The sequence below is a fragment of the Oryzias melastigma genome, linkage group LG10 (genome assembly GCF_002922805.2).
Source record: "Oryzias melastigma strain HK-1 linkage group LG10, ASM292280v2, whole genome shotgun sequence".
Lineage (NCBI taxonomy): Eukaryota > Metazoa > Chordata > Actinopteri > Beloniformes > Adrianichthyidae > Oryzias > Oryzias melastigma.
In genome coordinates, this window is record NC_050521.1 from 22,096,975 (window position 1) to 22,110,247 (window position 13,273).

A 13,273-nucleotide genomic window follows, 5' to 3' on the forward strand; every position below is an offset into this window, starting at 1 on the left:
GCCGTCTTCCAAAATCCAGCTTAGTCAAACAAATTGACTCAACTCCAAAAGAATGCTCAGTCACTCCTACACAAACATAATAGATAGCACTCTAGACAGTTCCAGTTCAAGGTTTAGACAACCGCTCGCAGTCCAGAACAGCAAAAAGCTTTTCTCCACATTCAAGTTTAAGAAAACTGTGATTCAGTTACACAGTATTTTCTCTGTTTTTTTCACAGTGTTGTTCTTATATGTTTGGGATACTTCTTGATCAAAAAGCTTAGAGGTTTAGTTACATTCTGACTGGTTGAACACAAATCCCATGAAATTTTGAAGCTTTTTTATCCTTTCTGTTGTGCATTTCTGTAAATTTAGCACCAAATAAAAGGATAATTTAAAATTCACGCAATGATTCTAATCAGGTTTAGAAAAAACATTTGTTTCTTTTATTAATATTGTTGATAATAGTTTAAGGGAACAGTGAAATGTTTGGCTAGAGTTAGCCAAAGGCTAGTTTTCATCTGTAATCCCCACGCCATGATGTAAAAAAGCACACACATATACAATATAATACAAAATACGTTTGCAAACACTTAATATACAAATAGACACAACATGTCACAAAATTTGTTTTTTTTACTGACAGAAATTAACCACAAGCTGCTTTAATCACCAAAAAGACTTGTTTTTCATTTTTATTGATTTCCACATAAACTTATTTTTTTATTTTTTTTTATTTCACCTCCTTTAATCTATGCATTTAATTCAATTCTATTTTAATATTTTAAGCATTGAAAGCAAAATAAAAGAAGCTATGAGACAAACATAAAACTTGTAAACTGTTTTTTAAGTACTTTACAGCATAAAATAACAAAATTAAAAAACTTTTTTCACCTGGTATTTGGTGGTCTGAACAGTCAGATGTGTCTTAACTCAAAACAAGTGACACCAGCAGTTGTTGGAAATGCAGAAAAGTATGAAAATCTGCAAACTAACAGCAATTTTCACCTTTTAATTGTATGAATTTCAGTTAATCTTACAGGAAAATCTGGGATGAAGTTTTGATGGAAGAACCTACAGTGTGTGATTCTCATTTTTCAAAGGTTGCAAACCCATGACACTGACTTAAAATATTAGAAGTTGTGACATATTTAATCAAAATGTCATTGTTGCACATTAAACCTACTAAAGTTTACATGAAAGGAACTAAACAAACATTTCTGGAGCAGTTTAGAACAAAATCTTAGTTTTCCTTTTTTAGCAAACACATTTCTATTATGAGAGATGAACAGAAGAGGAAGTGAAAAAAGAGTTTTGAGTAAAAAAAAGAAAAAAGTGTTGCTGAACATTAAAATGCAGAATTATATTTCAATATTTTGCTTTTTAATAGTTAAAGAACGATTATTTATCATTAGGAAATTTGTTTTTTTTAAGCTATCTTTCAAAAATCAAAATTTGTGACTGTAAACGGTGAAAATCTTATTAAACCCTTTAATCAGAGAAAAACAAAAGCCTAATCTTCACAAAACTTTAAGAATAAGTTTAATTTTTGGCTGGATGAGGGTCTAGCTTTACTTGTAAGCATCAACGGCTCATTTTTGTCATTTTAAGCTGCACGAGATTTAATGATAGGAGCCACCAAACCTGAGTAAGTCTGTGCTATTTGTCACACTTGGCCCTGAAAGTTTAGCTGTTGATTAACTTTTTTTCCTGAGCCTTCAAAGTCCCGGGATGCTGGTGATAAGCACCTGTGCTCCTGAGCGAGAAACCTGCACAGGACGCGTCCGGCTTAGAGGCGTGCAGCAGCGATGAAACGCACCAACAGCCAGGAATTCACAGACTCTGGATGCCCTGACAAACCCCTTCACAGCCCAGAACATCTTTAAATCAGGAATGCAGGCTGGCAAACAAAAAACAGTCATTATAGAGGGGGGGTAACAGGATCAGCCCTAATCAGCTTGTCCTGAGAAAATGCCAGAGAGTTTTCAACCACTGTCAGGTTATCTCTTTCCCCATTAATTATGTGCCCTGCCACAGAAATTGTCCTCTTTGGCGGCGGCGACCTGCCCTGTTTTCATGCGTGTGCAGAATGATCAAAACACACAGCAGAGAGGCGGTGTGGAGAATTAGGCTCCTGGTGACGTGCCAACCCCCTTATTTCCCTGACAAAGAACAATGCCCACCTCATAACTAATGGAGCTCGTAAAGAGAAAGTTTCTCCAGTAAAAAAAAAAAAAAAAAAAAAAAAATAGAGGATAATGATTATCCTAAGACATGTTTAAAACATTCTGTTTTCTTGAGCCAAATCCTCTGGTGCCTCTCTGCAGAGCTCCTAATGGAGATGAAATCAGGAGATAAAAATGAGCTGAGAGACAAAAAGATGGAGGAATGAAAGCTCTGGGACATTTTTTGTTTGGGCCTAAAATCGCTGATAAGATGAAGCTGTGTTGTGTGGCAGTGCTGCCCTCTACTGGCCACACTCTGAATCTTCATGAACTTCAATTTTCTTCCATTTTTCTGCTCCAACAACATTTTTTACATCAATATTTTATTTTGTCCTTGACTAAGACTTAAGGTATTTCGTACACATGTGTATTAACTTATTATCCATGCAGCAGTTTGATATTTTATTGTAGAATATCCCTCATTTTGTTTGGATACTGAATTATTTTCAAATATAATTCTTTTTATCACCAAACTGTCTTTTTACAGATTATTTTTGTCAGTTTTAGATGAAAAACTAAATATATTTAAAGTTATGAGTTTATGGATTCAAATATTCAGAATTTTGCAATAAAAAAAGCATCATCCATACATTTAAATTAGCCTCCCAATAGGGAGGTGCCCAGGAGGCATTTAGACCAGATGTGACTCCTCTTTATGTGGAGGAGCAGCAACTCTACTCCAAGCCTGTAGCTTCTCAGCAAAAAAAGATTTAAAATGAGTTTTCAGCCAAAGAGGTAAATTCGAGAAGAGCTGGTTTAGCTTTAGAGCCTCGACAGCAAACATTATGTTAGATAAATAAAGCGATTTGGTTTGATAGAATCTAGACCACGGGTCTGCAACCTGAAGCTCTGGAGTCACATGTAACTCTTTCATTCCTCCTTTGTGGCTCTTTGGCTTCAAAGAAAACTTCAAGCTTGACTAATTTATCAATTTAGGTTTAGATTTTTGACATGTCAGAAAGACCTTACTGATTAAAATGATGATAAAAGCTTTAATATACTGTCAGAATGGCTTATAATCACAGGGACATTATCTTATTGCATTTACAAGTATAGATTTATAAATAATTTGGATTCCACACGAATGTCGTGTTTTTATTCACTAGTGAAAGAAGAAAAAGGATGAAGGAACACAAAAGTCAATAATATAAAATCTCATGTTTCTTGCATTCTAATTAAAGTAAATCTGCTGCAGCTGGGGGATCTGATTAAACAGGATGTGTTTTATTTTGAAAGGAACTTGAATTTGCTATTGTCAAAAGTGAAGGAAGTTAAATTTGTTATGTATTTTTAAAAAATGTAATTGTAGAAAACATTTCAAAGCTAGATGTTATAAATGATTTAGATATAGAAGATTTGTATGCTAATTTGGGGTTTAGCTAACAATTTAACAACATGCTGATGTTTTCGGCTAATTTGTTATCTACTGAAGCTTTTTTGAATAATTTATAATTTAGCTCCTATTTTAGAAACAGGCTAACTTTTTGACTAATGTAGCTTACTGAGGAATTTTAGGCTATTTAGGAGTTCAGCTACTAATTGAGCAACAAGCTAGCTTTTTTGGGGCTAATTTGGCCTCTAATTAATTTTTTATGCTAATTTGGGATTTAGGTGATATTTTAGCAATATACTAACATTTTTGGCTGATTATTATTTACTGGAGTTTTTTGTTTAACTGAGGAATTTTAGGCTATTTAGGAGTTCAGCTAGTAATTAAGCAACGGGCTAGCTTTTTCGCTAATTTGGCCTCTACTAAAGGTAAAAACGTTAACAAAAATCCCTTTTTGAGAAATACTAAATTTTTTTTATATTTTTGCTTTTGTTCGTGGCAAAAAGTAGACATAATTCATATTTATTTTTTTAAAAAAAGCAAATAAATTTTATTTGTCACAGAAAACTAAAATTTATGAACACAAAATCAAGGATAGGGAGAAGGCAAGATAAGAGACAACAAATCTAAACATTTGTGTTGCAAAAAAAATGTATTTTGAACACAAACATTTAATATTTTTATTTACAGCTTTGACAGTTAACATTTTTAAAACTAAGCTTTTTGTTTGAAATTTACCAAATTTTGATCTCAAAACTGTGACCCCAAGGTATTTAAAGTCCTCCACTCGAGGCAGGAGCGCTCCACCCACCCGGAGAGGAAAACTACCTTTCTCCGGTCAAGAACCATGGCCTCAGATTTAACGGTGCTGACCCTAAACCGCGCCAATACATGCTGGAGCTGCTGGATCAGTGAAGATAGCAGGACAACATCATCTGCAAAGAGTAGAGAGGAAATCCTGTAGTCCACAAACCAGACCCTCTCCAGCCCCTGGAAATTCTGTTCATAAAGACTATGAACAGAACCGGTGATAAAAGGATAAAAGTCCAAGCAGATAGGTTCTTAATTTTGTAAAAATTAGTTTGGAAATGTCATTTTAACAACCCAATTTTCTGAAAAGTAATGCTTACCAGGTGACTGGGGAGCTAAATATTTTTAATAGTGTGTGAATGTGACTTTGTAAAGAGTATTTCCCTTAAAGCAAGGTAGAGAAGCACTATGTAGGTAAACTCCACTTACGGTTTAAATATTTATTTAAATCAGAAATCAAATGTTTATATAAATATAATTTCATGAGAATTTTTCAAATTAGGGAGCGGGAAAATTGTTGATTCTGGGACCACAAAGGGTTCTAAAATTGCATACATGAAGTGTGTTGATAATCCACCTCATTAGAGAAAAAAATAACAGAATCTGGACAAACAATTGCTTTAGTTTTGATTAAAAAATTATATATAGGTTACAAAATTAGACATTTTGGAGTTTTTGTCTTAAAATTTGTGACTTTTGTTCTCATTTTAATAGGATGACTTCCCTCAGGGGAAAAACTCAGGAGTAACGGAGTGTTGATGTATTATTGGAATTACCAAAAAACTGTCCGACTTGGAAAACCGTTTTGCACCTATTTATAGTGCACCCTCTATGGGTAGACACTAGATTTTCAGTGGATTTAAAGCATAATTAAGGATGATTAATATAATTTACTTCAGATTAAATACTTTAACATATGGTCATAGTTTACCCAGCCTTTCTCTAAATACTCTGTAATGGTGTTTTGAAGCTGAATTCAACAGACAAATCACAGACCACGCCCCCTTTAATGAAACATTGATCTATAGACAAAAGTAAGTGACACAAAATTACTCAAAAGCTATTTTACTTATGTAAACTCATTTAAAAAAATGTAAGCTAAAGCTTTTTATTTAAATTTAAATAATAAATTAGGAAATAAGTGTGTTTTTTGGCCTGTTATTTTGCGCTTATTTCTAACTTGTATAATTTTGACAAAAACATATATTTTTATGGAAGGTAAAATATTGAAAGTTATTTAAGGTTTAAGTTGATGTATTCTGGAATTATATTCCGGTCTTTTTGATTATAGAAATGTTAAAAAGTTGTAAAAGTTTAAAAAATTTAGTTTTAGTGTGTTCAATAAATGTTTACCTAAGGTTTGTTTTGGATTTTGGCCCCCTGTGTGAGGTTTACGTGTTCTGATCCCTCTAGTGGTGGATTTCAGAACTGCACCTGGGTTTATTAAATGTCGTTTTTGAATGAGCTTCAATCCGGAAGTCAAAGGAGTTGTTTTCAAATGTAACTCTATACTTTTGTTGTTGACACAAATGTGGATGTCATTCAACAAGAATCAGATCACGGTTTTATGAGATCTTATAAAGTAGAGAAATGACTCTAAATGATAAATACAATACCAAAATACAGTAGATATTCACTTTTAAATGAAAATATTCTGTTCTCCCTAAAATGTAAGTTTAACCCTTTAACACTGGAGCACCAGAGTTTATGTTCCTGATTTTTTGTAACTTTTTAACTGTTACCACGATAATTCCAGCAGCTTTTTTCCTTGAAAATCTGCTGGAATTATCGTGTTAACGGTTGAAAAGTGATAATATGTTAAAGAATTTCTGTTTGAGTGTCACTGGCTGGTGTTAAAGGGTCAAACATTGATGTAATAAAATGTTTAAACAAAAGCACAGAGTCCTCCTCAATGTTTGGTAAAAGATTTAATAGATTGGAAAAGAAATAGAAACTTTAGTCATATCTATGTACACTGTACAGTCTCGTCACTCCTCTCCACTCTTGTAGCTTATTTCCACTGGGTGTCTCTGCCGCCGCTGTCGCCTCAGAACCAGGGCCTCCACATGTTCGAACATTTTGGCGCGGGCTCCTCCCTGTGTGGGAGGCTGGGGGGGTGTCTAAGCGATGTGAGAAGTGGGACGTGGAGGCCAAGAGGGCTGGTGTGAGGAAACGCGGGCGAGAAACTGAAGGTGTTGGAGGACGGAGGTGACAGGTTAGGGGGAGAGGGGAAGCAACAGGCAAAGGACGGGAACGTGGGGAAGGAGTGGGGGAACCAGGGGGAGGTAGGGGGGGACAGATAGTCGTGGCATGGCGGGGAGCAGGACGGAGGCTGGAAGGAGGAATTGTCCCATTTGCAGAGGGATTCGGCGGTGTCGGGGTGGTCTGGTCGTGTCTGCAGACTGTCGGCGTGATGCCTCAGCGTCTCGATGAGGCGCGTCCTCTGTGGGGGGGTCATCTTGCGCATGAAGCTGGTCAGCTGGGACACTGACTGCTGGATACCTGCAGTTTCAGTGCTGAGGAGAGGAGGAGCACTGGACTCTGCTGGAGTTTTAACAAAGTTTTAAAGACAAATATATGAGGTACAAAACAACAAAACCCAACATTCTCCAGGTTTAGATTTGACGGCGTTCTTACAAACTTGTTTGCTTAACTAACCATCTCTTGTGTTCTTTCTATCTGTCCACTTCTTAAGGTACTCCACAGCCAAGTCCAGAATCTCTGCCTTCTCTAGCTTAGGATTCTGCAGCCGCTGTCGATGGTCAGGAAGTGTGGACATGTGTTATTCCATTTTTTGCACATGTAGATTTTGCTATGTGTGTTTTGACAGAACTCACAGGATCGGACGTGAAATTCAACAGCAAACTTCTCAGTTCAGCGAGACTTTGATTTATACGATCTCTTCGCTTCTTCTCCACAACTGGCTTCAGAATCTACAAGGAGGTATATTGATGTGACTGCACTTATAGTCGTCATCGTTGATCATCTTTTAAAGGCCCACTCCGATCATCTTTTGATCCACTTTCAGTGCATTTCCAGTGGAGTTTTAATTACAAAATCACTGTCAGACATCGCTTTAGCAGTACTTTATCAGAAATTCACCTCAGAGTTCACCTTAATGCCACAAAGTTACCCCGCTCCCACTTCCCATCACCTATCCGTTTACTCTTTACCCCTAGAGCTTAAAGCCCCTCACACGCCCAACTTAAAATTATTGATGAAAAGGATATCCACCTATAGAATTTTGAGAGCTTTTTTTGTCACAAAAATTCTTATTTTCAAAAACTTTCCTGATTTACAACTATTTAAATAATAAAAACACTAAAAAAAAATCATTTTTTAGATTAATTTTCTTTTTATATGTGTCAGAAAAATGAACATAATAAGAGCACCAAACACAGAATTTTCATCGGAGTGGGTCTTTAACAAATCATTCCTTTCTCACATCATTTGACACCAAAGAAAGGTTTCAGATTTTAAAAAACAAACTGTGAAACATTAAGGTAAAATTTCAGTTCCAAATCTGTTAACTTAAAAGGTCAGAGGTCAGGCGGTCCTTTGAACAAGTCTGCAAGAGGACTTCAACCTGGCAACCCAAGAGCAGGCTTACCCTATGAGAGATCTGGGCTGGAAAGCATCACACATTTTCTATTAAAATGAACCACAGAACTGAGAAAAACAAAGTGCAGAATCACATTTTGGAAGTTTATTTTAAAAAAATAAAAAAAAAACTAATTTCCTACCCGTTTCCTGCTCCTGCCATCCTCCGTGGTTTGCTGCCTCCTGGTCATTTCTCCTCCTGGTGTGACCCAAAAGTCTCTGCAAAGGAGCAGCTTCTGCCCCTGTGAGGGGCTTATAGGGGAGCAGATCCCCCTCTCTGATTGGCTGACAGCTTGGTGACGTCACTGGGAAACTGGGAGAAGTTTTCTGTTTCAAAGAATGTCAAAATGTGAATAGTAGTGCATTAAAATGAACAACTATATTATTTTATTTTTCCTTGGTGATTATTTTGTTTTTTGCTTACAAATATTCTTTAGAAATTTCAATGTTTATGATGTAAAAACTGTTGGATTTTTTTGTGATATTTGTGATTCTTAAAAATCTATTTTATGATAATAATTAAACAGTTTTTAGTATTTTCAAATCTATTCATAATGTTAAAAAGAACATTTGACTCTTTCATTTCACCATTTAAAATAAATGTTGACAAAATAGGTAAATATCTATTATTGCTACATTTTTTCTTCTTTATTTAGTTTTTTTATATACTTGTATTTAGTTTTATACTATACCCAAATACTTTTAATTTAGGATGTCAATTTTTTGGGTAAGTTAGACAAAAATTTAAGCACCAATTAAGTGAATTAATTTTGTTTTCTAAATTACTTTTAGTGCTTAAAGTAACCTTTTGTCAGCATTTTAGCTATTTTTGCAGGATTTTTTCATGGGTTTCAAATTAAAACAATTTTCGGAAAAAAATCAGAACTTTGTTCATCATATTGAAGTCAAATGACAAACAGAACACCATTTATTCATTGTTTAACTTTTGTGCGGATCCCTTTCAGCCCTTTCTGAAGATGCTGTGGTGAAGTGAGACCATGGGAAACGCTTGTTCTGCTCGTGGGAACAAACGTGAAGTGAGAAAGAGAGCGGCTGTGACTTCTTTTTATGATGTGTGAGACATCCCCAATCTGGGATTAAAACAACACAAAGGTTTATTCCAAGTGAGGACATTTTTAATCTGAGTGTTTCTCTGCACATTTTTGAGATTTTGAGGCATAAAAGGTTGAAACTGTGGAATATTTGTAGCGTATTGTTCATGTAAGGAGCAGCATGATGAGATCACACCCTATCGTCAAGTGTGCGCTGCCTGCAGGTCAGCCTGAAACCCGCGTGTTCAGGCGTCACAAAAGCTCCTTTTAAGCACCAAACCAGATGCTGGGCGCTCGTTCCCACCCGTGCCAGCTGTTTTTATGTTCGCTTTTGTTTCCCAAACTTGGTCTGAAGGAGCAGCAACAGCATGAACATTTCTAATGAGGGTTTTAACAGCAAAAATAAGGACCAAGAATAAAAAAATGAAGGTTACCATTTAATTACTTTATTCTAATGGTGCACAAACTGACGCGCAAAAGAAAGGAATCAGTTGGACATGCGCAAAACAGTCAAATTCGTTTAAAATGATTACATTTTCATAAAATATTTCGTTAAAAATCAAATACAGGGAGACACGTGAGTGTAAATTGTTTTGAGAATTATTTATATTATTTTTTATTTGAACAATACTCACCTTCTTTAAGCTTATTTTGTGCGTAAATTTATTATGTAATTGTCGGCGTACATTTATTCATAATTTATTGCTAATTGTTTCTTTAATTAAAATGTTTTGGGTGACCAAAAAGTGAATTAACCCCAAATTATGATTCCGGACCGGGTCCACGTGGCTTTAAGACATTTGCCCACTTTATGTTCTCCAAATTGTGCTTCCACCATGCGCTTCAAAGCGCTGCCATGGCAACCTGCGGGTGATCTCTGGCGCGCTACTAATCGCCTTCTTCACCCAAATTTTAAGCGGAAGTATCATTTGCTCCAAAAAGGCGACTTAATCCTCTGGGGGTGCCCGTGATCCGATCATCCCAGTGTTATCCTCACTCTTTAGCCTATTATGGGGATCAAAGTGCTGTGCGCACAGAGATACCCCGAAATCAAAGCCTATTGTTCATCCAGCGCGTCCACTGAGGTGCACTTTCACGGGTTTATTGAGATGGTTACGACAATCCCGTTAAAGAGAAACGCATTCATGGAAGAGGAGACGATTTGGCTTTAATGCAAATTGGGAAAGGGGGTCACTTTTGGAGAAGAGAGGGCGTGGAGCGACTTATTTTCATGTATTAATTTATAAATGTAACTTTAAATTTGGTACAAATACCCAAAAATGTATTTTAAAAAAGTAACATATTTTAATTGAAGGTTTGTATAAATATAAGAAGGGTAAAATAGTTTAAAAATAATGTGTTTAAGGTTTAAATCAATCATTTTGTGGTAAAATTGTATTTGTTGTCAATAAATCTTTCAAGATTCACTTAATTTAGTTTTACAAAAACTTTAAGGGCTTCATTTATATCGAAGTGTGTGCCTGAAAAGACTTCCACAGGTCGCGCGCGGATAGGTAAAAGGTGCACGCGGGGGCGTGGCAGCAAACAGGAACATCAACAAATAGGTCACAAATACGCGACGCTGGTTCAGTTTGATCCAAACAATCAGCGAAAGCATGAAGTCTTTGTCCTCCGAGAAGATGAACAAACTCACGTCGGCGAGACGGGTAAGATTTCTTAAAAATATATAATTGTTTTTTCTTTATTAATCTGGGGGGAAAACAACGTTTTGCAATTTTCTCCAAGATGTCCAAACCGCTGATGGAGAGGCGCAGACGGGAGCGCATCAACCACAGTTTGGAGACTTTGCGGCTTTTGATGGCGGAACACACCCAGAATGAGGTAAAACCCGAACCTGCTGCAGGTTTTCCCCAAACCAGGATGACTTTTTGAAATTCTTGATTTGTGTTTTTGCGCCACAGAAGCTTAAAAACCCGAAGGTGGAGAAAGCAGAGATTCTCGAGAGTGTGGTTGAGTTCCTGAGGGCGGACATGGAGAGGGGGCCCCAGGCCGGGGGTCAGGGGCCCACCTGTGACCATGAGCAGCACTACCGGGATGGGATGAGGTCCTGTCTGCTGAAGGTCACCCGCTTCATCTCCAGTGGGTTGCAGGAGAGCGTGGCAGATCCAGTCCAGGCTGCTTTTACGCACTCCGAGCAGCTTGGACACATCCACGCACCGATCCCTCCAGGTGATTCGGCCTCTGCAGCCGTCCAACAGGGGCTGACGCAGGGCGCAGGACTCCCACGTGACACCGGGGAGCTTCTTTTCTCCGCTGAGGTTGCGGCGCACAGAACGGACCCGGTGTGGAGGCCTTGGCCGCAGTGACTCTGACACACATGATTTCATTGCAGTGTAAATGTGTTTCCTTAAAGCCTTAAATTTAGTAAAGAAAGGCTTTTTATGATCAGGAAAAAAACGATTTTACGCATGGAGCTAAAGTTTAAATTTTACTGCTTTAGATTTTCTTTTTATTATTAATTCCAAGCGAAAAAGTTGCATGTTTTTTCCACATGATTTTAGATGTTTTTCTTTCAGCTTATAACATGTTTTGCGCTGAATTTTAAAACACGATTTCCTGAGCGCTCCTTGCGTCTGGAGTGGCCCATCAGCTGTGAGTGCACGAAAAAAGGGAGCCATCTACAGCCCAGTTCGCACATACTCCGAAGCAGGCTGGACGGGTTATGCGCCCCATTGAAGTGTTAAAGAGAAGCTCGTTAACTCGACGACATTCGGGGAAGTTTTACAAATGTAGACGAGGGAAAGATGGTGGTTGTTCAGAGTCAGACTCTGGGAGGATCCGCAGAATCTACAAATCTGCATGTGCGCCAGAACATGAATTCAGAGCAGATTTATTTAGAATCCTCGAGGAGAAAAGTCAAAAAAGACGTGCGTAAAATGAAAATGTGATCAAATTTGATTTGCTGCTTTGAGGCTGTTGTGGGACAAATAAAGTTTAATTTACAGCTGTTTTTTTTTCAGTTTTTATGGAGTGAGGGTCTGTCTTAATGTGTACCAAAACAGCAAGTTCAGATTTAATCACAGAGCAGATTTATCTCTCCATCCTCAAGGAGCAAGGATAGAAAAAGACGTGCGTAAAAGTTAAATTTATGATAAGTTTTGGACAAAAGTGTTGCTTTGATGCTGCTGTGCGACAAAACTATTTGAAATAAAGTTTGATCTACAGCTGATTTGCTCATATTTTGTGTAGTTTTTATTACCATGTTTGTGAGATGATTGGAAATTAAAAGATTATGAGGAAAAATCTTATTTTTAATCATGAGAAACATTATTTGGTTAAAAAAAATGTATCCCATTGATAGGTTTAGTTGTTTGGAGTTTTGCTAAACTTTCAATCATCTGTGTTAGAAGATAAAAAATGACCTACAACTAAATAAAGTAGTTTTGTGACTCAAGTTTATAAAAAAATAAGTGATTTCATACAAGTGAAAATCATAAATTGTTCTTCTGATCAACATTTGTCTTTTTAAAATCATTTCTTAAATAAAATCTTTTAATTTTGCTGCAAAAAAATATCAGTTGGACACCAAATATATAAATTAAACGCATTAATTCAGTAAGTCTTTCAAACTGAAAAAAAACACTATTTAATGTGTGTTCTTTATTTCAGCAAATATGTCTTTTGAATCTGTTGTATAACATCTGAATTCCTTCAAAACTTCAAATTCATTGAGTTCTGTTGGGATGGTTTCTGGTAAGAAGGTCAGTGATGCATAAAACAAAGAAGAGAGGCACACAAACTGTTGAGTAAATTAAATTAAAACTGGAATCAGATCAAATTTTATCACAGTTTCCTGCTAGCATTTTTTACTAATCGTTTTGTCCTTCACTGCTGAAGAAGACGGAGGCGGACATGTTTAAACTTTGCTAACAAATTAATGCAACAGTGACAAACAAAGCAGCATTATTAAGTTATCCAACCAAATTAATTATTGATCCTTTTATGTCTTTTTTTCCACTTCTTAACCTTCATTATTGTCTGAATTGGTCATTTGAATAAGTTTGTAGCTTTAAATTCTTGGCTTAGAACAAATACATCAAGAGTCACGACACAAAATAGTGATAACCCTTAGAATGAATTGAAGTGGAGCTCCAGCTGTTGTTTTAAATCAATCTAAATTTTTTTTCACAAATCAGGAGAAACAAAAGAGTTCAGGGAATAGGAAGAAGAGTAAACTTGTTTCTCTGCCCCTTTTTTACATGTTTTGGTATGCAATTTGAAAAAAATATAGATACTTTAACTAAACCTGCATTTCT

The 13,273-nt window shown here is 36.4% G+C and overlaps 2 protein-coding genes across 2 annotated transcripts; one reads left to right on the forward strand and one right to left on the reverse strand.

The window, feature by feature from the left end:
- Window positions 1–6,331: 6,331 nt before the first annotated feature.
- On the reverse strand, window positions 6,332–9,900 carry her11 (hairy-related 11). Its single transcript, XM_024284218.2, has 4 exons — window positions 8,088–9,900; window positions 7,182–7,277; window positions 7,003–7,096; window positions 6,332–6,888 (listed from the first exon to the last, which is right to left on the reverse strand). The coding sequence occupies exons 1-4, from the start codon at window positions 8,133–8,135 to the stop codon at window positions 6,392–6,394; spliced, it is 735 nt and encodes a 244-aa protein (XP_024139986.1). The 5' UTR covers window positions 8,136–9,900; the 3' UTR covers window positions 6,332–6,391.
- A 603-nt stretch (window positions 9,901–10,503) lies between these two features.
- her5 (hairy-related 5) lies at window positions 10,504–12,186 on the forward strand. The gene is made up of 3 exons (XM_024283648.2): window positions 10,504–10,663; window positions 10,743–10,838; window positions 10,919–12,186. The coding sequence occupies exons 1-3, from the start codon at window positions 10,613–10,615 to the stop codon at window positions 11,321–11,323; spliced, it is 552 nt and encodes a 183-aa protein (XP_024139416.1). The 5' UTR covers window positions 10,504–10,612; the 3' UTR covers window positions 11,324–12,186.
- Window positions 12,187–13,273: the final 1,087 nt, after the last annotated feature.